Below are 25,507 nucleotides of genomic sequence, written 5' to 3'. Positions count from 1 at the left end.
GGGTCATGAAGAGTTGGATACAACTGAGCGACTTTCACTTTCACTGTTTTATTTAGTATTTTTTTTAAAGACCATGTCTGAAAGCAAGGGTATCATCAGTTAGATTTATTAAACTATATCTTGCTTAATAAATAAGTACTGTAATCTGCCTTCCCTGACTAAGCTCGCTTTAATTGTTTTGCAAAAACTTGTATGTCCTCCCACTGTCACCTGGCCTAAATAATAAGGTGTTTGCCCAAGTTGTTATTCACGAACTTGGAGTCAGCTGTGTTCAATTTGAGCTTGAGCTGGTTAAGACTGGTTGGGATCCACGATGCAGCAACTGGGCATGTGCTTGGGTGTACTTGTGATGTCATAGGGCCCAAAACTCAACCCTCAGAATGTGCTAACACATCGTTTTCTGAACATGTGTCAGGTGAGGAAGCTTGCAGCTTAGTGGCTCTTGCCATGATTATCTCACCTTTTTCTTATTTCCAATCACCTTTCCCCAATGCTCACTAGGACTCAGGTTTATCCTGTAAGTATCCTGAGCCCCTGGCCTTCTGGGAAGTGGATTTGAGATTTGGTCTCCTGTCTGTTGCTTGGCTGCCTTGGAATAATAAACCCTTTCTCTGCTGCAGACCTTGGCGTCTCAGCATCTGCCTTGCTGCAAGCTGGGGAAACACCTGGTTCGGTAAGACCTCTGCCTCTTGTTGGGTTCTCTGGGAACTCAGGCCTTCCTCCTGGGCTGCTTGTGTTGCTGTATTCAAGGAACCACCCCGCTCCTCCTGGCTGGGCGATGTCTCCATTTTGTATAGAGTGAGTCTGACCACTGGCTGCCTTGTGGATTTCTGATTCATTCGCATCCCTTCTTTATCTGTGGGTAAGAGTGCTGCCCGTCCTCCAAATGAAAAAGTAAACCTTTCCAGGGATTTTATTGTGGTTCTAGTTTAAGAAACCTTGGATAAACACAAGAATCCAAATGCTTTATTCTTGTTCCCAGGAAGCCCTTATCTTTCAGTGTCTATGAAGTCTTCATTTATTTAATTCAGTTCAATAATAGAAGTTCTGATATAATGGTAACAGCTAATGCTACCTGCCAGGGATCTTACTTGTACTTGTATCGCATTATTTCACAGACCAGAAAACTGACATATAGAAAGGTTAAGTAATTTCCTGAAGTTACACAGCCAATAAACAGCAGAGTCCTAAGCTTGTGTTCTGGGAGAACCACTGGCCATCCCTTCTGTTGCCTTTTGAGAGAAATTGGAAGAGTTATGGCATAATTCTGAAAGCAAAGTGAAACTCGCTTGAAATCTACCAAGACACTGGTTTTGAGAAATGGTTACTTTCTAGCCTCTTTCCTGTATCCCATCCCTGTTGGTTAGTGTTAGGAAGAACAGCACTAGGGTATTTCTGTTATCTCATCTCTCACCTTCCCTCAAGGTGATGCCTTGAGGTATCTGTATCAAGAGCTCAACCCCCTCCCTCTTGCTCTCAGCTGGCTGATCTTATCAGCACTGAAGTGTCAGCTGAAACCACGGAGGCCGGAGGCGGTCACACCCAAGAGGCAGAGATCTGTGGGAGAATTACAGACCTGGATGAACCCTGTGCAGGTAGGATGTGTTTCTTCAGAAAGGAAAGTTGTGTCTTAAGTCATCTCGGATCTAACTTTCCCTCTCAACTTGCCCTTCTCTGTCCATGTTTTTCTCTGGTTAGAAAACAAATCTATATTTTCCATTATAGTAAGGAATGATTTCCTGAAGGAAACCAGTCCTGAATATTCATTGGTAGGACTGATGTTGAAGCTGAAACTCAAATACTTTGGTCACCTGATGCTAAGAGCTGACTCATTTGAAAGGACCCTGATGCTGGGAAAGATTGAAGGTGGGAGGAGACGGTGAGATGGTTGGATGGCATCACCGACTCAATGGACATGAGGTTGAGTAAACTCCGGGAGTTGGTGATGGACAGGGAGGCCTGGTGTGATGCAGTCCGTGCAGTCGCAAAGAGTTGGACACAGCTAAGTGACTGAACAAATAGTAATAACATGAGAAGCTTCAAAGTCCCCTCTATTATACATATTATGGAATACACACACAAACAGCAGTCTGAATATACTCTTTCCCCCAAGGATTCAAGGAGGAAGCCCATTTCCTCTTGTAAAGAGTCCCATGCCTTCCACAGGAAGCTCCTCTGTTCAAGTGACCTCCAGCAATGCCCCGCCACCACCCCCCTCCCCGTCCCCTCCCCCCTCCCCCCCCCCCCCCCCGCCTTAGGGGAAAACAGATACCCTAAGGCAGAGACTTATTCTGACTTTTCTGCGTCAGATTCTCCTGGAGGGCATGTCAAAATACAGATTGTTGGGCCCCCTATCCCAGATTTACTGATCTGGCTGGTGTGGGGTCTGAGAATTTCCATTCATAGAAGGCTTTCAGGTGATGCTGCTGATCAAGGGACCAGCTGCCCTGTTGTCTCCAGCCATTCAGGCATTCCAGGGAGACCAAGGAATACTCCAAGTGTCACCCAACTTTGGGGACTCTCTCCATCAGCTTTCTTCTTCCCTCTGTCAGAGGGGAAGGGAGGAAGAGGTGCCAGGATGAGAATTTTCAAGTGTCTTTTTAAAGACTTTGCTACTTGAAGTTACTGGGATTGGGTGGGTATGTGTGTGGCGGTGGGCGGGTGGGGTGTGTGTGTGTGTGTGTGTGTGGTCTCTCAGTCATGTCCAGCTGGGACTGTAGCCTGCCAGGCTCCTCTGTCCATAGAATTCTCCAGGCAAGAATACTGGAGTGGGTAGCCATTCCCTTCTCCAGGGGATCTTCCCAACCCAGGGATTGAACTTGGATTCCCGCATTGCAGGCAGATTCTTTACTATCTGAGCCAACTGCAGGCCCCAAACTTTCCTTCCTTTTGTTTATATGTTAACAGTACCACTGTATGGAGAAATCGCTGTGTTGGATCTGTTTTATACAACAATGTCAAGTTAGTAATTTACTGGGATCCTAATGCTCTTCTAGAAGCTCAGGGAGAGCAGCAAATCTTTGCTGTTTTTGCTTGATTAAAAAAATTTTCCCAAAGTGAAATATGTTCACTGTAAAAAATTTAAGTGGTATGGACTTGTGTAGAGCATAAAATGGAAGTCTCTAGAAGTCTCTCTTTCCTTTTCCAAGTCATCCAATGATAAGGTGTTTCCTTTTGGACTTGTCTTTGAGCACATATTCAGGACATACACCTGGCTGGTTTCCGACTATAGGGCTGTACTAATATTACTACTAAGATATTGAAATGCTTCTGTGAGCACCGGTAAACAGCCTCTGTCTGAGCCCCTCTGAGTTCCCTGCATTCCAGGTTTCACACTGCAGGGCACAGTTTAAATTGGAGTTGTTTTTTGTTTTATTGAAGTAAAACATATTAGTCTCAGATGTACACCGTAGTGATTCAGTATTTTTATACATTGCGAAGTGGTCACCATAATCAGTCAACATTTGTCCCCATGCAGAGTAATTGCAATATTGTTGACTATATTTTGGGCTGAAATATTACATCCCTGCGACTTGTTTTTATACTGAAAGTACCTCTTGGTCCTTTTGGCTTATTTCACCCGCCTTTCTTCCCTCTGGCAACCACCAGTTTATTCTCTATAAGTTTGATTCTGTTTTGTTACATTTGTTTATTTTGTTTTTCAGATTTCACATAAAAGTTAAATCATATGATACTAGTTTTTCTCTGTCTTATTTCACTTAGCAAGGAGCCCTCAAAGTCACCCATGTGGTCATAAAAGGCTGAATAATATTCCATTGTATGTATGCACCACATCTTTATGTATCTTTATCTACTGAGGGACATTCAGGTTGCTTCCATATCTTGGCTGTTGTAAAAAATGCTTCAGTAAGCATGGAGGTGCATAAGTCTTTTTGAATTAATGTTTTCATTTCTTTGGATAAATACCCAGAAGTGAAATTGCTGGATTGTATGGTAGACCTATTTTTAATTTTTTTGAGTAGCCTTCCTGCTGTTTTCCTTAGTTCAGTTCAGTTGTTCAGTTGTGTCTGACTCTTTGCGACCCCATGGACTGCAGCACGCCAGGCACTCTTGTCCATCGCCAACTCCCGGAATTTACTCAAACTCATGTCCATTGAGTCAGTAATGCCATCCAGCCATCTCATCCTCTGTCGTCCCCTTCTCCTCCTGCCTTCAATCTTTCCCAGCATCAGGGTCTTTTCAAATGAGTCAGCTCTTCGCTTCAGGTGGCCAAAGTATTGGAGTTTCAGCTTCAGCATCAGTCCTTCCACTGAATAGTCAGGACTGATTTCCTTTAGGATGGACTGGTTGGATCTCCTTGCAGTCCATAGTGGCTGCACAAATGTTAACATTCCCACCAACAATGAAATTGGAGTTCTTTGTGAGCTCTGGTCAAAGGAAATCTGGTAGGGTGGCCACAGCATGTCCAGTGGATTCAGTGACACAATTTAAGTTATTCCTTGAGGAAAATGATAAAAATGTGCTTTCCTTCTGGCCAAAATATAGCAGAAATATGTCCAGTACTGTGGGAAAATTGGGGAAAACAAGCTTTTGCATTTTAAGATTGCTGCTAGCATTGCTCTACTACTCCCTCTGGTGACAGGGATGGAACCTAGCTGGTTTTGTGTTTAGGAGAATCAGGTGTGAGTAGGGTGATTAAGTTCTTAGGGCTGAAGTTTTCCGAAGTGGACTTTAGCCATCATTTTTTTTTTTTTTGAGGAGAATAATCTGAGCAAAGTAAATTTTTACAGGTAAAAGTTTGTGTGCAGAAAAGGCAGTAAAAATAGAATAATTTCATTGAAATGAATTCTCAAAAATAGAGGAAATTTGAATGTCACAGGATTATTTCAGATGAAAATAATTGCTGTTAATTACTGTTGGTTCTGGAAATAAGTCAAGGGTCAGGAAGAATTCTAATATTACCTGAAAAGGACTTAATATTTACTGGAGTAATTTCAATTTTAAAAACACGTTGCTTTCTTATGAGTGAGATATATTCCACATTCAAAACTTCTGTGGACAAAATGACTACGGGCTTTCCTACCTCAATTGCAGATTCTCCTGTTATTAGAGATTGATTTCTGGGTCTGTTTGAGAAGTTTCCTCAGCTCCTTCACTAATTGCTGCTGCTAAGTCGCTTCAGCCGTGTCGGACTCTGTGCGACCCCATAGACGGCAGCCCACAAGGCTCCCCCGTCCCTGGGATTCTCCACACAAGAACACTGGAGTGGGTTGCCATTTTCTTCTCCAATGCGTGAAAGTGAAAAGTGAAAGTGAAGTAGCTCAGTTGTGTCACTAATTGCACTTGATCTTAATTCTAAGTCACAAAAGGAACTTAAGTTTGAGAACTGACTCACTGTTACTGAAATTAATGTTCAGAACCTTTCCAAATACTACCAATTCTGGGGAATTGAAATGAAAATATAGCATCTCACCAATATTTCATTCTACTACTTAATTCACATTAAGCTTATAATCAAGGACATGTGAGTAACTTTCATTATGGTTTCCTTTGTTTAGGTTAAGGGAGTCCACTGTAGAGAGAGCTTTGTCCCTCATCCGAGATTGTAATCAGAGCACACTGTTATATGTGGAAGTTGGTGATATTGGGGATGTTCCAGTGTAAAAGGAGGTAACATTTTTCTATCTTAAAATTTTAAAATGAAAATACTACTGTTTATAGCAATATCCAAATACAACAAGTTCCCTAATTAGGTGATTTTAAGAGAAACTCTGTGATATCACTTTAGCTAAATTTAAGATTGGAAGTTTTCTTTTAAAAAAATTTTTTTATTGAATTATAGTTGATTTACAATGTTGTGTTAGTTTCAAGGGTAAAGCAAAGTGATTCAGTTATATATTCAGTTATATATATTCTTTTTCAGATTCTTTTCCATTATAGGTTAAGATATTGAGTATGGTTCCCTGTGCTTATACAGTAGGTCCTTGTTTGTCTATTTTATATGTAGTAGTGTGTATATGTTAATCCCAAACTCCTAATTTATCTGTCTCCCCTGCTTTCCCCTTTGTAACCATTAATCTCTTTCATCATTTGGTAACTCTGTGTTTAATCTGCCAAACTGTATCCCAAAGTGGCTGTATCATTTCACATTCCCATTAACAGTGTATGCGAGTTTCATTTACTTTACATCCTTGTCAATACTTCGTGTTATCTGTCTGTCTGATTATAAGCATCCTGCTGCTGCTGCTAAGTCGCTTCAGTCGTGTCCGACTCTGTGCGACCCCATAGACGGCAGCCCACCTGGCTCCACCGTCCTTGGGATTCTCCAGGCAAGAACACTGGAGTGGGTTGCCATTTCCTTCTCCAATGCATGAAAGTGAAAAATGAAAGTGAAGTCGATCAGTCGTGTCCGACTCTTAGCGACCCCATGGACTGCAGCCCACCAGGCTCCTCCATCCATGGGATTCTCCAGGCAAGAGTACTGGAGTGGGGTGCCATTGCCTTCTCCGATAAGCATCCTAGTGAGTGTGAAATGCTATACAGTTGTGATTTTGATTTACATTTGCCTAATGATTAGTGATGTTGGGCATTTTTTCATGTGCTAATTGGCCAGTTGTATACCTTTGAAGATCTGTGTAGTTACCTTATTTTTCCTGCACCATTATGTATTGGGTAGGGGTTGGTTACATTGATCATTTTTCTACTAGTTGCAAAATCAGGAAGAAACATATCTGGGCCAGGTTGGGAATTTACTAAAGAAATAATAGATATTACCTAAAGATCTTGAATGAAGAACAGTGACTCTGGGAAATCTCTCAGTGCAGTAGCTGGGTGTGACTTTGCCATTGGGGAGATGACAGTTGTATGTTAGGTAAGGTCATTTTTAGAATTTTATGTGCATTAGAAGAGTGTATGTGCTAGGTAGAAAAGGCAAGGGCTGATATCTACTGAGATGACAGCCCTGCTAATTTTGAGAACGGTGTCTTCCTTTCATCCACATGCTTACAGTGGTGGGACTCCCAACAGGATGTTTTGAAAATATAACGCAACGCTTTGGCCGCTTTTGATTGATTCAGAGGTGTCCATATGGTCCCAACTTGGCCAAAATTTCTTGAGGAATGAAGGCAAAGCAGAATAGAGATGACAGACAGACGGACGAGTTGTGCTGTGTTCAGGTCTCTTCCTCCAGCTTACGCCCAGGGTCCTGCTGTCTAGTGTCCTTCGGTTCTGTGATCCAGTCCTTCAATCAGATCATCCTTTTCGGTTTAGTCAATTTTAGTAGATAGCAACTACTACTGTATTGTATTTGTTTGTAATATTCTACAACTAAGAGAATATTAACTAATGTTGTCTGTTACCGAGACTGACATCCTATTTGCCACATAGTTTTAGTATAATGACTTTATTATATCGATATCATTCTTAGCCTCTATGCTTCTTAAGTAAAAGACTATTATAATTCCTCCTTCCCTTCTTCTTTCTTTTTCGCATCCTTCTTTTTTTTTTTTTTTTTTGTATTCTTGGAGCCTAGCACAGTGTCCAACATCAGTAGACACTCAATAAATGTTTAATAACCTGAATAGAACATCAGATAAAAGAAAAGTAAGAAATTCCCTCAAATCCTGCCATTAAGTGAATCAAACAATTTTACTTTTCCCTGGACTTAGATTTTGTCCATATCATTTTAAGTCTAATCCCAGAACAGACTCAATTTTGTACACTACTCTTCTCCCCAATAACAATATGTCATAAACATGTTTTCATGATGTTCACAGTCTTCCATGTTGCTATTATCATTGCTTCAATAATGGGAAAGATAAATTTAGAAAGTATTTATACTGAATATTTCATAAGGCAAAACAGAAATTGTTTTCATCACAGCCAGCAAGGCAAATCTGCCCTTCCCTTGCTGTATTGTCTTTCCTTGCAAAATCACATACCACTCAAATCCAACTCTTGTCTTACACCATGCCTGCTCCTGCACTTCTGAATGTAACTGGAGAAAAAAACCACAACCTCACTGGACAGTCTCACTGTCAGTTCCTGATTGCTTAACCCCTTGATGCTGCACAGCAGTAATTCCATATTTTTTGAATCTATTCACAGTCCTATTCTCCTAAATTATTTTATTCTTTAATTTTCAACCTCTAACATGGTCTCCCCCAACCACTGTGTGAGCTGATGACCTTTCTGTTTCATAGAGATACAAGAGGCAATCAGAAGAGAACTTACAAGATGCAACTACCATCTCTTTTAGCTGTCTCCATATGTGCCAATATGCTTTACTTCTTCTGTTATTATGAATGAAGTGAACAAGTTCCTCTTTAAGGCTAGCTCTTTCTTGGCACTTACTCTACACTCTCTTACCAACTCAAGGATTTTGCTTCAGCAATTCCCTACCATCCTTCCCACCCTTCACTATAAGGTAAGCAGACACTTACTAGTTTTGTTTATGCTGTATGCTGAGCGTCTAGAGGAGTGAGTGACCAACAGTAGCTATTTAGTAAATGTTTGTCCCACACTGCATGAGTGAGTGGAGGTTGGTGGAGGAGAAGGGAGTTAGCCTGAACCAACTTGCTGGACAGAAACTCATGCCGAAAAATCTGGTGAGAACTTGAAAAACACCCCAGAAACTCTGTGAAAATGAAGGTGTAGTCACTCAGTCATGTCCTACTCTTTGCGACCCCATGGACTGTAGCCTGCCAAGCTCCTCTGTCCATGGAATTCTCCAGGTAAGAATACTGGAGTGGGTACTTACCCTTAAACATTGGAGTTTTCAGAAACTAGTGTTTCAGAGAATTTTAGCTTCTGTGTTGAAATGTTTTCAACTCAACACAAAATAACTGAAATAAAAAACTAGCATGGAAAATTCTCAAGTGATTTCACCCTCAGATGACCAGGTCAGAAAACCTGAGAGCTAAATTGAGAAAATTGGGAATGGAAATGGCAGCATCAAATGGCAGTTTTCCTTCTTCGATTTGAGTCTCGCGGCCGGACAGAGGAAGGAACCGCTGCAGACTTCTGAAGATGGGCTGGACATGACGCAGCATGCTCTCACCTCAGCCCCCAGGACATGTGGATGCCTGTGGAGAGGTCCAAGCTCTTCAGAGTGGTTTGAAAGAAAGTCTATTTATCCAAAAAATCACCTACCAAAGGAGAGAGAGCTCCCCGAGTGTTACTGAAGTCTCTCAGCCCATCTAAGATAAACATGCTTGATAAAAAGATGGCATGAGTCTTTTTTAAAATTAGCATTAACTACCTACTTGTTTTTTTGGTACAGTTCCATATCTGAACACTTGGCAGCTCCTCAGTCTACCTTCAGAGAGTCTCTGGAACACTCAGGCTAGAATGTTTGTGACCAAGTCCTCCCTTTTCTTAGACTATTATCTTTGCACACAAAAAAGGCTATCTGGACAACTTCAAGAAAACAAAACTGGTTGTATAATCCTACTGCATATTGTCTTGACTGTTTGTATTTTCTAATACTGTGTCACTTATGCTCTTTTGATTTTTTCATATAGCATAATTTAAAATACACTCAGGTATATTTCTGCATAATCCTTATAACTGTTATGTCAGTAGCTGTACTAGATTCTCCAGAATTAATACATTGCCATTTCCATATTTTTGAATAGTTGGACTGTTTATCATAAATAATGCTTTAGCACTCCTACTTAGGAGCCTCTATTCCTCTCACAAATGGAGTATGCAGAACTGGCTCTATGCATCAGCTGAATAACTGGTGGTTTCTTTGGTGTGAAATGAGACCAGATCCCAGATTTCTCTATTAGCCTGCTATATTGCCTAAAATCCCCATCATTAGTGAAAGTCAGGTCAAGGCTTACACTTCAGTTTAAGTGCATGTTAATTTTACTTGGCAGGATGACAAACATGTCACTATCACCCATCACATCCATATCACTCACTAATGTATTAGATTGACCTGACATTCACCAGTCAGATGTGAAAGGAATGGACTGGGGACAACTGGAGTTTGGTCTAGAGTCTGGACAGTATCTGTGCAGGGACTAAGTGTTTTAGACCCAGGAACCCTGTGGCTGGGGAGGAAGCCCTGGGAGAGGAAGAGTCCTGCTCTAGGGGTGGGCGTCCCCATGCTGAAATCAGCTTTATTACACTTCACCTCTGGGTCACATGTTCCTCCAGCTCTCGTTCTTCCTCATGGTCCTATTGTGATACCGTAGCATGTACTTTCAATAGTTCAAAGTGACGTTGACATCAATAGAAGACTTTAACACTAGGCACTTTTGTATCTGCTCGTGATGACTGGGCACAGCGAGGCCCAGTGAACCCTAAAGGGTTGGGCATGCTGCCGCTGTGACGGGCAGTGGTCTCTGCCCTTCACTTCCATTTCAGAAATAGCATCAGCCATCTCCAGAATATTTCAGCAGATTAAGGGAGAAAGGAAGGCCCCTGGAACGGTTGAGTACATGATAAAATCTCCTTATTCTTGGGAGATGGGGCCTTGATGAACAAATTCACACTGTGGTTACATGGGGAAAATTAAGTTAAATATCTGCGGCATCAACAACCTGATGACCAGCCAGCTCCAACTGGGCAAAGGCCTTCAGCCTAATGCAGAACATGTTTCTAACATCTTCTGCCTCTGCTTTTGAGGGGATTATTTATCAACTTTGCTCAGTACCCCCAAGTTGGCCGGCCTGCTCCACCTTGATGTTGAAGCTGTGCCTCTTAAATTCTCCAAGCCAGGCTTCAGCAATACCTGAATTGTGAACTTCCAGACGCTCAAGCTGGTTTTAGAAAAGGCAGAGGAACCAGAGATCAAATTGCCAACATCTGCTGGATCACTGAAAAAGCAAGAGAGTTCCAGAAAAACATTTATTTCTGCTTTATTGACTATGCCAAAGCCTTTGACTGTGTGGATCACATAAACTGTGGAAAATTCTGAAAGAGATGGGAATACCAGACCACCTGACCTGCCTCTTGAGAAACCTATATGCAGGTCAGGAAGCAACAGTTAGAACTGGACATGGAATAACAGACTGGTTCCAAATAGGAAAAGGAGTACGTCAAGGCTGTATATTGTCACCCTGCTTATTTAACTTATATGCAGAGTAAATCATGAGAAACGCTGGGCTGGATGAAGCACAAGCTGGAATCAAGACTGCTGGGAGAAATATCAATCACCTCAGATATGCAGATTACACCACCCTTATGGCAGAAAGTGAAGAAGAACTAAAGAGCCTCTTGATGAAAGTGAAAGAGGAGAGTGTAAAAGTTGGCTTAAAGCTCAACATTCAGAAAACAAAGATCACGGCATCTGGTCCCATCACTTCTTGGCAAATAGGTGGGGAAACAGTGGAAACAGTGGCTGACTATTTTTGGGGGCTCCAAAATCACTGCAGCTGGTGCCTGCGGCCATGAAATTAAAAGATGCTTACTCCTTGGAAGGAAAGTTATGACCAACCTAGACAGCATATTAAAAAGCAGAGACATTACTTTGCCAACAAAGGTCCATCTAGTCAAGGCTGTGGTTTTTCCAGTAGTCATGTATGGATGTGAGAATTGGACTATAAAGAAAGCTGAGCACCAAAGAACTGATGCTTTTGAACTGTGGTGTTGGAGAAGACTCTTGAGAGTCCCTTAAACTGCAAGGAGATCCAACCAGTCCATCCTGAAGGAGATCAGCCCTGGGTGTTCATTGGAACGACTGATGCTGAAGCTGAAACTCCAATCCTTTGGTCACCTGATGTGAAGAGCTGACTCATTTGAAAAGACCCTGATGCTGGGAAAGATTGAGGGCGGGAGGAGAAGGGGATGACAGAGGATGAGATGGTTGGATGGCATCACCAACACAATGGACATGGGTTTAGGTGGACTTTGGGAGTTGGTGATGGACAGGGAGGCCTGGCGTGCTGCGGTTCATGGGGTCGCAAAGAGTTGGAAACTACTGAGTGACTGAACTGAAACTGAAACTTGTTAAAAAGCTGATAGTCAACTTTGCTGTTATCCTGGGTTTTCTCTTTGAGTTAAGTGGATTTTCTTTATGTGGGGTTTTTTGGCCAGCAGTCAGAGGTATCTGATGACTGAAGTGATGTGTGTGTGTGACTCAGTTGTGTCAAACTCTGTAAAACCTCATGGACTGTAGCCCATCAGGCTCCTCTGTCCAAGGTGTTTTCCAGGCAAGAATACTGAAGTGGGTTGCCATTCCCTCCTTCAGGGGATCTTCCTGACCCAAGGATCAAAACTGGGTCTCCCACATTGCAGGAAGATTCTTTAACCATCTGAGAAATGATGGCTCTTTAAAAAAATATTTATTTGGCTGTACCAGGTCTTAGTTGTGGCATGTAGGGTCTAGTTCCCTAATCAGGGATTGAACCTGGGCTAAGAGCCATTGGACCATCAGCAAAGTCCCTGAAGTGTTGGCTCTTGAGAACAAAGAATGGGTGTATTTCTTTCTCTACAAATGGCCTGATACCTGCCAGTTCAGCATAGACCAACCCACAGGAAGCTTTGGATAATGAAAGCAGGGATGTACTTTTCTTGGAATATCAGATTTCTGGTACTTAGTTTTGGAAATCAGCCCTTGTTTTCACCTACTGCTCTCAGTTGGGCTTTTGTATCAAGCTGCCAGGTTTTAGACAATCTGGTTGTGGTGGGAGACTTTGAAGTCATGCAGATGTGCAAGTAGAAGAGGTGGAGACCTGGCCCTGACAATGGTTGCTTTCCCCAGACCATCCAGAGCCTGGCACTTAACAGGGATTTAGAAAATTCCTCCCTTCTTCTTTCCCTTTCTTCCTACTTATTTGGAGTAGAATAGAAGAGGAATATTTAGGCAGAAAGTGGACATAGTTTTATACAGCAGTGGAGGTTATGTAAAAAAAAAGGTAAGGACTTCCTTGGTGGTCCAGTGGTTAAGAATCTGCCTGCCAATACAGGGGACATGGGTTATGATCCCTGATCTGGAAACTAAGATCTCACATGCTGCAGAGCAACTAAACCCGTGCACCACAAGTACTAAGCTCACGTGCTCGAGTCCGCAAGCTGAAACTACGGAAGTCTGTGCTCGTGTTACAAGGGAAGTCACCACAATGAGAAGCTCATGCAGTGCAACTAGAGAGTAACCCCTGCTTGCTGCAACTAGAGAAAAGACTGCACATCAGCAAAGACCCAGGTTAGCCAAAACTAAAATAAGTTAAAAAAATACAACACATTAGATGAATTGCCAGTGTTCTCAGTAGGTCAGTCAATGACTCTTTGCTTATGGTCTCCACTGTTGATGTGAGTGCTGTACTTCTAGATACTCATGGACTGACTCAGTCAGACTCAGCCTCAAGACTCCTGAAGGGATAGATGGACAGAGACCTGAACATGCCTTTCTAACTGGCAACAGCCTTTAAATATTTAAATATCATGACAATGACTCTAAAGCTGTTAAAGACTAAGGAACTGTTTCTGGTGATGAAGTTTCATCAGAGGTGGACTCACTGAGTTGGTACAGGAAAGTAGGAATACCATCAGGTGACTGATTTTAAATACACGAGTCAGAATGTATACAGAAAATAAGTTCTTGTTTGGATATTCTTAGTCCAATAAAATGCTGCCAGTGAAAGTGCTTGGAAGACCCTCGCACACTTTGGAGCAGGATGATGTTTGAGAGGTGGACTAGTCTCCCGAGCCCCGTGCCTCTTCATTTGTTCTTTAGCAGAAATCAGAGAAAAGAAGCCTCCTTCCTGGCTTTGCCTTTAGAAAACCCATGCCCTCTGTGACCTGGAGAAGACTGGGGCACAGCTAATATGCTGGGAAGCCACGGAGAGGCCCTTACCTAGACTCACTGGGGTGGGTGGTTGAGCTGCTGAGAGGGTAGATGGCCAATGGAGCTGGAGGGAGGCATTTTCCCTCAGGGGCCACCGGGAGCTGCACTGTGGCCTTGGTTTGAGCACCGAGGAACCAGCTGGGATCCCAGGCAGTGCTCACCCTTGCGTGAACATCCTTCACCATCTGAGCCAGGGGCTGGGATAACTCAGCTTTCATCAGGGTCTGTGGAACTGTTAATTTCACGATCACCAGAACTTAACTCAGAGGCTGTGCAGCAGGACTCTCGCACTGTGAGGACAGCCCCCTGTCCCTCTCTCAGGGCACCTGTTGGACCCAAGAGAAGTGCATGGAGTCTTAGACACCCAGCAGGTGGGGGTGAGATGAAGGGAAAGTTCCTCAAACTCTCCTGGAAAGTGGAGAGGTTGGGCAGGGGGACAACTTGGGAGGCCTTCAGGTGGGACAGTGGTTAACCCAACCTCGTTACGCCAGAAAAGGTCCTGGTTGGGTGGTAGAGGGCCTGGATCTTTTTAACAATGAATTTATTATTATTATTTTGTTTTACTATTGGAGTATAATTGCATTACAATATTGTGTCAGCTTTGCTGTATAACAATGTGAATCAGCTATATGTATACATATATCCCTCCTTCTCGAGCCTTCCTCCCAACACTTTTCCCGCATCCCATCCCTCTAGGTCATCACCGAGCGCCAGGCTGAGCTCCCTTGCTGTACAGAGCTTCCCACTAGCTATCTACTTTACACATGGTAGTGCATGTATATAAATGCTGTCCTCTCAAATCATCCCACCCTCCCCTTCTCTTCTGTGTCCACATTTCTAGGGCCTGGATTTTAATCACAGCTCTGCTTGTAAGTCACCATGTAATCTTGGGCACAATACTACCTTTCTTTGAGTCTCAGTTTCCATGTTGTATGTGTACATCTCTTCAGTCTCTCATTTGAAATTTTTAAAAAAGTTAATATTTATTTCAGAGAAGGCAATGGCACCCCACTCCAGTACTCTTGCTTGGAAAATCCCATGGATGGAGGAGCCTGTTAGGCTGCAATCCATGGGGTCGCTAAGAGTCCGACAAGACTGAGCAACTTCACTTTCACTCTTCACTTTCATGTAGTGGAGAAGGAAATGGCAACCCACTCCAGTATTCTTGCCTGGAGAATCCCAGGGACGGGGGAGCCTGGTGGGCTGCCGTCTATGGGGTTGCACGGAGTCGGACACGACTGAAGTGACTTAGCAATAGCAATAATATTTATTTACTGTTCACGTCTCACTTGTTCAGCAAACATTTATTGAGCACCATTCATAGATGAAACCCTCTGCTGGGCACTGGATATACACGCAGACATGACTCTGTCCTCAGGGAGCTTCCATCACAGAGCTGGAAGATGAGGAGGCATAAGCTTTTGGTCTCTAAGCTTCTGCCAACCTGACATTCTATAATTCTATTATTACTGCAAGTTTTACATTGATGTCTTGCCTCCCCCTTCCCCAAAGGGTAAAATCCTTCTTTCACAGAGCCTGTGGTTCAGCGGCAGCAAATTCTTGCCCTAAGGGATTGGTTTCAATAGCTGGAAATGGCTAAAGGTCATGTGGAGCCAGGTGCAGTGGAAAAGGCAGCTAAGCCTAGAAAAGAACCAAGTTCCAGGTGTCCTGGCAGGGGAGTCTTAGGACCTTGTATTTATTTCTGGTTAGAGTCACCTTGAACACCGCTTTGAATGCCCGGTGGTGGTCTGTCCAGGGATGTGGTTTTGTTAAGCTTTCAAGTCGTTTCCCCAGAGCACACTTGCTGATGCCGGACTGAGCACCTCCCAGCTGCTTGTGGGCAGCCTCTGTCCATGAGGTCACTGCGGTGACCTACTTTGTCACCAGCTTCTGTCTCTCTGCCTTTGCCACAGATAGTACGATTTCATCTCCTCTCTCCCCCAGCATCCTTCAGAGATTGACAACCAATTCAAGTAGTAAAGGATGACGCATCTCTGAACGTACTCATCATAAATGCTAATTATGTGCCCACGCTCATCTCAGTTTATAAATACTTTTATATCTTTTGGGCAAAGAAGACTTGAATTGAAGAAGTTGCTGTGATTCCTTTGGTATTTCATAAATATCTAGTCAGATATTCATAGTGTTCACTTGCATATCTCACACCTTCTCTAGACTGGGAGCACTTGATTCCATACACACCTTTATTCCTTTATTCTCCAAACAAATAATAGTTACCTGGTAACAAGCAGTGTGATAGCCTGGGATGATGCGTAAGACCTGATCCTGTCTCTTAAAGCTTATGATACTGGAGATGGAATGGGCATGTAACACGATTACTTGTGATGCCACATAGTAAGTACAGATAGAGGAGTATATGAGCAACAGTGGAAGCACAGAGGAAAAGAGGGCAGCCTGGGTTTTTCTTTGTGGTAGATTGCGTTCTTCTTTGCATAAATACACTCTGTTCTCTGTGGCAAGGGTTATATTGGGTTGGCCTGAAAGTTTGGGTTTTTCCATAAGGTGTTATAGAAAATTTCAAATGAACTTTTTGGTCAACCCAAAACTTAACATACTATTGTTATTCTACTTCTCTCTGTTACTGTCAGGCTTGGCTATGGAACTTATTTGGCTGATTGAATGATATATGTATCATTTTGAGTCACAAGCTGTAACATCAGGCATGTGAGCTGTCATATACTTTCATTTTACTCTTTGCCATGATAACTAGCTAATATTCCAGATTGTTCTATCAGCCTGGGTCCTGGAGTGGAGCTGACATGTGATGGTTACAGAGTAAGCAAGAAATAAATTGGCTAAAGTCATTGAGATTTTAGGGTCATTTGTTACTGCAGCATAACCTAGTAAATTCTCACTGATAAACTTTTATTTGTCTTTGTACCCTGGTGTCTGGTGCATACTAACTGCTCCATAAAAGTTTTTTGAATGAATGAAGAGTTGAAAGGTCAGATAGGCTTGAAGGAGAGAGTAACTAAGGGAGGTTCAGTGCAATCCGGAAGGCCTTATGTAAAGAAATTCCACTGGGGCTTGGCCATGATGAGTGTCATAAACTTCTTGATGAACTGGACAGGAAAGGCTCACAACACTATTGTCTCTTAAAGTCTTCTGTTAGATTGCTATGTCACAAGCAAGATTTGGAAGCTCACTGATTATTCAGAAAATAAGTCATAATGTGTGTGCTTAGTCACTCAGTTGTGTTTGACTCTTTGTGATCCCATGGACTGTAGGCTGCCAGGCTCCTCTGTCCATGGAATTCTCCAGGCCAGAATACTAGAGTGCATAGCCATTCCCTCCTCCAAGGTATCTTCCCAACCCAGGGATCAAACCCAGGTCTCCCACATTGCAGGAGGATTGTTTACCATCTGAGCCACCAGGAAAGCCCCATAAGGTGATAATAAAAGAAAACTATTATCCTTTAATATAATATTATTTCTAAAATATATGGGCTTCTCAGGTGGTGCTAGTGGTAAAGAATCCACCTGCTAGTGCAGAAGACACAAGAGACACAGGTTTGATCCCTGAGTCGAGAAGATCTCCTGTAGCAGGAAATGGCACCCCACTCCAGTATTCTTGCCTGGAAAATTCCATGGGCAGAAAAGCCTGGTAGGCTATAGTCCATGGGACTGCAGAGAGTTGGACATGATTGAACAACTGAGCACAGCACAGCAGCATTTGCATATTATTATTATATTCTTTTATTAGGGTAGCTCATAAAATCATTGGGGTGGGGGATGTGGGATAGAGAAGCAGAATTGGGGCTAAATCTTTTAGGAGTAACATCTCAGAACTTCGCAGAGAAGGCAGTGTCTCCCAACTTCATTAATAAGGGTAAAACAGTGGCTGTAACAACAATGCTCAATAAACTGTGGTTTAAAGACTGTGGAACTTACTCTTCTTCCATCTAATAGTTCCACGGGGAGCAGTCTAGGTTGGTGGTCATCTAGGGACCCAGAATATTTCCAGGTCATTGTCCCATTATTGCTTAGGGAATTTTCATCATATGGGTTATCAAAGCTGAGTGACTTCCATATCTGAGTCCTTGCCATTGGGAAACGAGAAGAGGAAGCATACTCATGGTCTTGCCCAGATCTGAAAGTGATATCTAACATTTCTGCTTTCAATTTTTTTGGTAAGAAGTTTGTCACATGCCTGTACTTAACTGCAAGGTACATATAACATAATGAGGCAGCCACGTGTCCAGCAACAGAACTATTAGTATGTGTGTTAGATAACAATCATAGCAATAATGCTGTGTAACAAACCCTTCCTAAACCTGGTGGCTTTATTTTTTTTTTTTTTTTTTTTTTTTAATTTTATTTTATTTTTAAACTTTACATAACTGTATTAGATTTGCCAAATATCAAAATGAATCCGCCACAGGTATACATGTGTTCCCCATCCTGAACCCTCCTCCCTCCAACCTGGTGGCTTTAAACCACAAGTATTTATTCTCATTCTCAAAAAATTTGCTCATTGGTTACTGTTCAGCTGACCTAAGCTGAGCTGGGTGGGAAGGCTCTGATTAAGGCTACAGGTTGGCTGGACACGGTTTCAGGCTGTGGGTTGGGTTCAGGCCTGTTTCTCATATGTTTGTTCTGGCACCCAGGCAGAAAGTGCAGTGTCTCTTTGGGACATATTCTTCTCATAAGAGAAGGGCACAAGAGTGCATAGGAATGTTTGATGCCTCTGGAGACTCAGTGCAAAATGCCACATGGTCACTTTTACTCACATTCCATTTACTGAAGCAAGTCACATGACCAAGCTCAACATCAATAGTGTAGGGAAAATATTCCGCCTACTCTGTTGGGAGATGCTGCCAGCTCAAATAGCAAAGGTGTAGATGTGTAATTCTAATACAGGGAGTATATGAATAATTGAGAACAATAATTCAACCTACACCCAATGAGTTAAGGGGAGAGTAGTATATTTTGGTTGAAATATAGAAATCTCCGCCATACCTTTTTCATTTCTTGGTAGTCATAGAATTTGTATAGTACACCAGGATGAACTGGAAGGAATTTGAGGCCATCTATGTTGGACTTGGTGGAAAAATTCAGTATATACTTATAACAAGATAGATAAAATATAAAAATATTAGGGAAGATAGTAAATATTAATGAGTATTAAACTTCTAAATAAAATATTTTCAATTTTTAATGAGAAACGTGGGTATCCTTATGTGAACCTAATTATTTTATTGAGGTATAATTTATGTATGAAAATATATCTATTTAAAGTATATAATATATAACTGCTTATAGATATAAAATTTTATACTTGAAAAGGCTAGTTTCAAATCTTGTGGAAATTTCTTGTGATAATGGTGATAGATTTTAAATAATAGATTGGGCCATGTGAAATGGCCAGTATTAGGTTATTTTTGGCCTTCAAAAAGTGCCAGTTTCATGTAGTTAAACCTAATAGAACCAAACTTTGTCTAACAGAGATTTAAGAATGTAGTTAAAGCTTTTTGTCTCAGCATATACTGATGTCAGTTAATATAATTAACTTAATAATTCATTCATAACACTAGCCAAGTGTCATATGTGAACCATTTTAACTTCATCAAAGTTGGCATTTTGCTTTGAATCTATGACACTTGTTAACACACACAATACACACATATTTTACACATTTTTAAATTTAATAATTTTGCAGCTTTAATTTCATTTCAGGAAAATAAAAATGTTAGTTACTTAAGTTAGGAATATCTTTCAACAAATCTGCAAGGTGAGATTCATTTATTAAAAATTGTCATTTCAACTCAAATTCTTGACAACTCTTGCTTTGAATGCCAACACACTTTGGTATGAAAAACAGAGTGGTACTCTGATCCTGTGCTTCACTGAAAGCTGAAACCAGATGGACTCTTAAAAGCTTGTGTTTTGTTAGATTTCCCCATTTTGGTTTCATCATTCAATGTGCAATTCAGAGCTATAGACAAACATTTACATATGCGAGCTTCTCTCTGAATAAAACAACATGTGTTATTTGAAACTCAAGATTTCAGACAAAATTCATGCTTTATAAGGCCTTTACATCTTTCTGACACTGCAGCAAAATCATGAGTGCACAACACTTGCAATGTTTCCATCATATTTCATGTTAAAGAATCTTCATTTATTACCTCAAATAATTCATCTGCAGTAGTTGATTTGGCACTTTGCTTATGGAACAAATAGTGATCCTCCAAGCATTTCTTTCTGGGCCTTATAATTAGCACTATTAGCTGACACAGTTATTGATATCTGTAGTTATATCAATCAATTGATAAACTTCTGAATTAGCATGATTTCTCCATTATATGAAATGTCACCTGTGTGTCTGCTAATAGTATCATCTGATGGGGGACTCTTCTGTTCCCTTTACTTTTGGTGGTCCCAGTTAGGTTTTGGACAGTTCCCATGCAGGCAGATAACATTTTGCTTTTATGTGAGGCATTTAAGGTTTAACTACTAATTACATGACTTTGGTTTCAGCATTCTGATATTGTTATCAATCTCATAAAATAATTTTATTTCTTATTTTGAGTGTTCAGATTCTTAGAAAGGATTACATCTTTTCAGTTTAATATGTAGGAATTGACCTGAGGTGGTGATGTAGTTTTCATGGGGCCATGAAAACTTTGCTAATTGCAAATATGACATCTAAGCTGAGGATGAGGAGATTTATCAGGGCAGACAAATCCAAAGTTGAGGCATTCCTTATAAATTCATAGCTATTGACTCAAAATCATCTTTTTTTTAATGCTCTATTTTATGAATCAAATAGCTTTTAAATTTTAGTTGAAAAAATTTCATAAATAATATATATAAAATATAAATAATTATAAAACACTCAATGAAACTAGAGGTCTCTGTGGCTTCAAAAAATCTTTAGATCAACTTATTTCTAGGTCATCTTCATTCTTTAGAATATTTTAAAACAAATTATGGTGGGGGGATTCTTAGAAGATGGTAGAGTAGGAAGTACCAGGAATCTGTCTATACACCTAGGCGATAATTAAATTGGCAGAATCTGTCTAATGTAACTATTTTGGAACTTAGAAATCTATTGGAGGCTTACAACTTTCAGAGGAAGCTTGGATAGTAAATTATAAATTGTGGTTAATTTTAATCAATTACAGCTCTTAGAGTAGTAACAGCTACCCTTCCCCATCCTCTAGCTCCATGGCAGAAGACCTGAACAAAAGTTATCCCTGAAAAAACATGATGGCAGATCTCCTAGGCAAGGGCTTTAAAACAACTCTCTTAAAGATGCCCCCAAACTAATGTAAGATATGGAGAAAGTAAAGAAAATGCATGAACAAAATAAAAATATTAATTTAAAAAAACACCAAAAAGTAATTCTGGACCTGAAAAGTATAATAAATGAAATGAAAAAGTCACTAGAGAGATTCAAAGGCAGACTTGAGCAGGCAGAAGAAACAATCAGTAAACTTGAAGATAGGACAAGAGAAATTTTCTAGACTGAGAAAGAAAAAGGTTGAAGAAAAGCAAACAGAACTTAAGGGACCTGTGGGATACCATCAAGCAGACCAACATAAGCATTATGGGAGTCCCCAGAAGGAGGAGAGAGAAAGGGGCAGAGAGAATATTTGAAGAAACAATGGTGAAAAATCCCCAAATTTGATGAAAGACACGAATACAAACATCCAAGAAGTTTAAGTAAGATGAACTCAAATAAATCCATACGTTAAAACAAAGTAGTCTAAGGTCTAGTATCATTGTGACTTTAGGTTGTAACTACAAATTTAAGTTTCTACATAATTCAAGAGACTAATGCATTGAAAAGAATTATTTGTTTATGGTTTGGGGTACACAGTGTACAAAGATATACTGTGACATCAGTAATTAAAAGGGGGTGGGGACAGAGCTGTGAAGGAGCCGAGTATTTGTATACTGTTGAAATTAAACTGGTATAAATTCAAATTGGAGTTTTATAGCTCTAGAGTGTTAAATGTAATCCCCATGGTAACAACAAGGAAATAGCTATAGAATATACATAAAAGGAAATGATAAAGAATTTTAAAAATTCACAAAATTGTGAAAATTAAACAACACAGTCTTAGCTAGAGGAGCAAAGAAAAAATAACAAGGGAAATTAGAAAATACTTAGAAATGAATGCAAATGAAAACACAACATATCAAAATTTATGTGATACGCTGAAAGCAGTGGTAAGGGGGATATTTACAGTTATAAATGCTTATAGTAAAAAATGACAAAGAACACAAATCAGCAAACTAATTTTATAGCTTTAAGGACAAGAAAAAGAAGAAGCTAAGCCCAAAGTTAGAACAAGGAGAAAAATAATAAAGGTTAGCACAGAGATAATTGAAATAAAAGAAAAACAAAGAGAAAAATCAATGAAACTCAAAGTTGATTCTTCGCAAAGATCAACAAAATTGACAGAACTTTAGTTGTAGTAAGAAAAAAGAGAAGACTCAAACTACGAAAATCAGAAATGAAAGTAATTACTGATTCTAAAAATAAGGATTATAAGAAAGTACTAGGGACAATTGTATGCCCAAAATTGGATAATCTAGATAAAATGGAAAAGTTTCTAGAAATTCAAAATCTACCGAGGCTGGATCACAAAAAAATTAGAAAATCTGAATAGACTATCTGAATAGTAAGGAGATTGAGTCAGTTATCAAAATCTCTGGACAGAAAGCCTGAGTCTGATGGCTTCTCTGGTTAATTCTAACCGAACATTTAAAGAGCTGCAGCTGGTCTTTCTCAAACTTTTCCAAAAGTTGAAGAGGAGGGAACATTTCCTAAGTCATTCTGTGAGCCCAGCATTATCCTGATACTCAAACCAGAGTCACTACATGAAAACTACAAACCAATATACCTTATGCATATTGGTAAAAGTCTTCAACAAAACATTAATAAATGGAACTCAGAAGCATATTAAAAGGATTATATACCATGACCAAGCTGTATTTATTCCTGGAATGCAAGGTTGATTCAACATGAAAAGTGATAAATGTGGTACACCAAATTAACAAAATAAAAATCCATATGATCATCTCAATGGACACAGAGAATTTGACAAAGTTCAGCTTTTTCAAAGTTCATGGTAAAGACACTCAACAAACTAGGAATAGAAGGGTATTACCTCAACATAATAAAAGCCATACATGAAAACCCCCACTAAACATCATACTCAATGGTGAAAGACTAAAAGCTTTTCCTCTAAGATCACAAGAAAGGCTAGGATGCCCAGTCTTGCCACTTCTATTCAACATTGTACTGGAAGTCCTAGCCAGGGTAGTTAGGCAAGAAAAAGAAGTAAATCCACCTAAATTAGAAAGGAAGAAGCAAATTTACCTCTGTAGATAATATGATCTTATGAGTAGAAAACCCTAAAGATTTTTATAAAATCCTGTTATAAGTAATAAGTGAATTCAGTAAAGTAGCAGGATACAAGGTTAACATGCAAAACTTAGTTACATTTCTATACACAATGAACAATATGAAATGGAAATTATAAAAATTCAATTTACAATAGCACCAAAAAGAAAATACTTAGGAATTAACCAGGTGCTGCTAGTGGTAAAGAACCTGCCTGCAAATTCAGGGGGCATAAGAGACTTGGGTTCAATCCTTGGGTTGGGAAGATCCGCTGGAGAAGAGAATGGCAACTCACTCTAATATTCTTGCCTGGAGAATCCCATGGACAGAGGAACCTGGCAGGCAACAGTCCACAGGGTTGCAAAGAGTTGGACATGACTGAAGCAGCTTAGCACACAAGAAGGCAAAAGACTTGTACAGTGAAAACTATAAAACATGTTAAACATGTTTTTATTTTATTTTCCTGTGTTTATATACTAGAATATTTACTATTCTTAAGAGAGTATGTCACCCAAAGTGACCTACAGATTCAGTGCAATTCCTGTCTGAATCCTAATGATGATTTTGGTAGAAATAGAAAAACCCATCCTAAAATCCATGTAGACACTCAAGTGACCTTGAATAACCAAAGCAAACTTGAAAAAGAAGAACAAAACTGGAGAATCAACACTTGCTGACTTCAAAGCTTGCTATAAAGCCACAGCATATTACTGGCATAATAGATATAAAGACCTACAGAATAGCATAGAGAGCCTAGAAATAAACTCTTGCATATATGGTCAAATGATTTCTGACAAGGATGCCAAGACCACAGTGGGGAAAATTACAGTCTTTTCAACACACGATGCTGGGAAAAGTGGGTATGCATATGGACCAGAATTAAGTTGGACCCTTAGCTAACACCGTATACAAAAATTAACTCAAAATGAATCAAGGACCTAAGTGTATGATATAAAACAATAAAACTAGTAGAAGAAAACATCGGATGAAAACGTTATGGCATTGAATTTGGCAATTATATCTTAGATATATAAAAATTACAGGTAACAGGAAAAAATAAAAACAATTGAACTTCATAAAGATGAAAAGAACTGTGCAACAGAATAAAAAGGCAACCCACAGAATGGATGAAGATATTTGCAAATCATATATCTGATAGGGGATGAATATCCAGAATATATCAGTTTAGTCAGTTCAGTCTCTCAGTCATGTCCAACTCTGCGACCCCATGGACTGCAGCATGCCAGGCCTCCCATCCATCACCAACTCCCAGACTTGACTCAAACTCATGTCCATTGAGTCGGTGATGCCATCCAACCATCTCATCCTCTGTCGTCCCCTTCTCCTCCCACCTTCAACTGTTCCTAGCATCAGGGTCTTTTGAAATGAGTCAGTTCACATCAGGTGGCCAAAGTATTGGAGTTTCAGCTTCAGCATCAGTCCTTCTAATAAATATTCAGGACTGATTTCCTTTAGGATGGACTGGTTGGATCTCCTTGCAGTTCAAGGGACTCTCAAGAGTCTTCTCCAACACCATAGTTCAAAAGCATCAATTCTTTGGTGCTCAGCTTTCTCTATAGTCCAACTCTCACATCCATACATGACTGCTGGAAAAACCATAGCCTTGACTAGACGGACCTTTATTGGCAAAGTAATATCTCTGCTTTTTAATATGCTGTCTAGGTTGTTCATAGCTTTTCTTCCAAGGAGCAAGTGTCTTTTAATTTCATGGCTGCAGTCACCATCTGCAGTGATTTTGGAGCCCCCACCCCACCAAAAAAAAAAAATATATATATATATAGAGAAATACTACAGAATACAAAACAACCCAATTTAAAAATGGCCATAAGACTTGATAGACATTTATCCAAAGTGACTAATACAATTATGTAAAGTTTAAAAATAAAATAAAATTAAAAAAAAAGAAAAAAAAAAAAGTGACCAATAAGCACATGAAAAGATGTTCAGCATCACTAATCATTTAGGTAAATATAAATCAAAACAACAATGTTTATACCCATTTGGATAACTACTATCAAAAAAAATAGAAAATAGCAAGTATTGGAGAGAATGTGGTGATATTGGAACACTTGTGCATTGTGGGTGGGAATATAAAATGGTACAGCCATTGTGGAAAAGAATATAGTGGTTCCTCAAAAAATTAAAATTAAAACTATCATGTGATTAAGCTATCCTGGATATATACCCAGAAGAATTGAAAGTAGGGTCTCAAAGAGATATTTATATACTTATGTTCATAGCAGTACTATTCATAGTAGCTAAAACATGGATGCAATTCAAGTGTCTATCAGTGGGTGAATGGATAAGCAAAATGTGGTATATATATAATTTAATGATATTCAGCCTTAAACA

The 25,507-nt window shown here is 40.1% G+C and overlaps 1 protein-coding gene across 17 annotated transcripts in view; it reads left to right on the top strand.

Moving 5' to 3' along the window:
• The first annotated feature begins 503 nt into the window (after positions 1-503).
• The window catches only part of FRMD3 (FERM domain containing 3), a 396,931-nt gene continuing 371,927 nt past the window's right edge, over positions 504-25,507 (top strand). For 4 of the 17 annotated variants that reach the window (XM_055578898.1, XM_055578896.1, XM_055578887.1 and 1 more), the window contains exons 1-2: positions 726-862; positions 5,520-5,631. Coding sequence is in view for 2 of the 17 variants with exons in the window: in XM_055578893.1 (XP_055434868.1) it covers positions 1,581-1,595 (15 nt within the window). In the remaining 15 variants the exon portion in view is untranslated. Of the gene's footprint in view, positions 674-725; positions 863-1,118; positions 1,324-1,480; positions 1,596-5,519; positions 5,632-25,507 lie in introns of those variants that run through there. The other 13 variants (XM_055578895.1, XM_055578885.1, XM_055578902.1 and 10 more) reach the window with 9 other exon arrangements.

The sequence above is a fragment of the Bubalus kerabau genome, chromosome 4, assembly GCF_029407905.1.
Source record: "Bubalus kerabau isolate K-KA32 ecotype Philippines breed swamp buffalo chromosome 4, PCC_UOA_SB_1v2, whole genome shotgun sequence".
NCBI lineage: Eukaryota > Metazoa > Chordata > Mammalia > Artiodactyla > Bovidae > Bubalus > Bubalus kerabau.
Note: the sequence above shows the minus strand (reverse complement) of the source record. Positions and strands in the feature narration are given on the sequence as shown.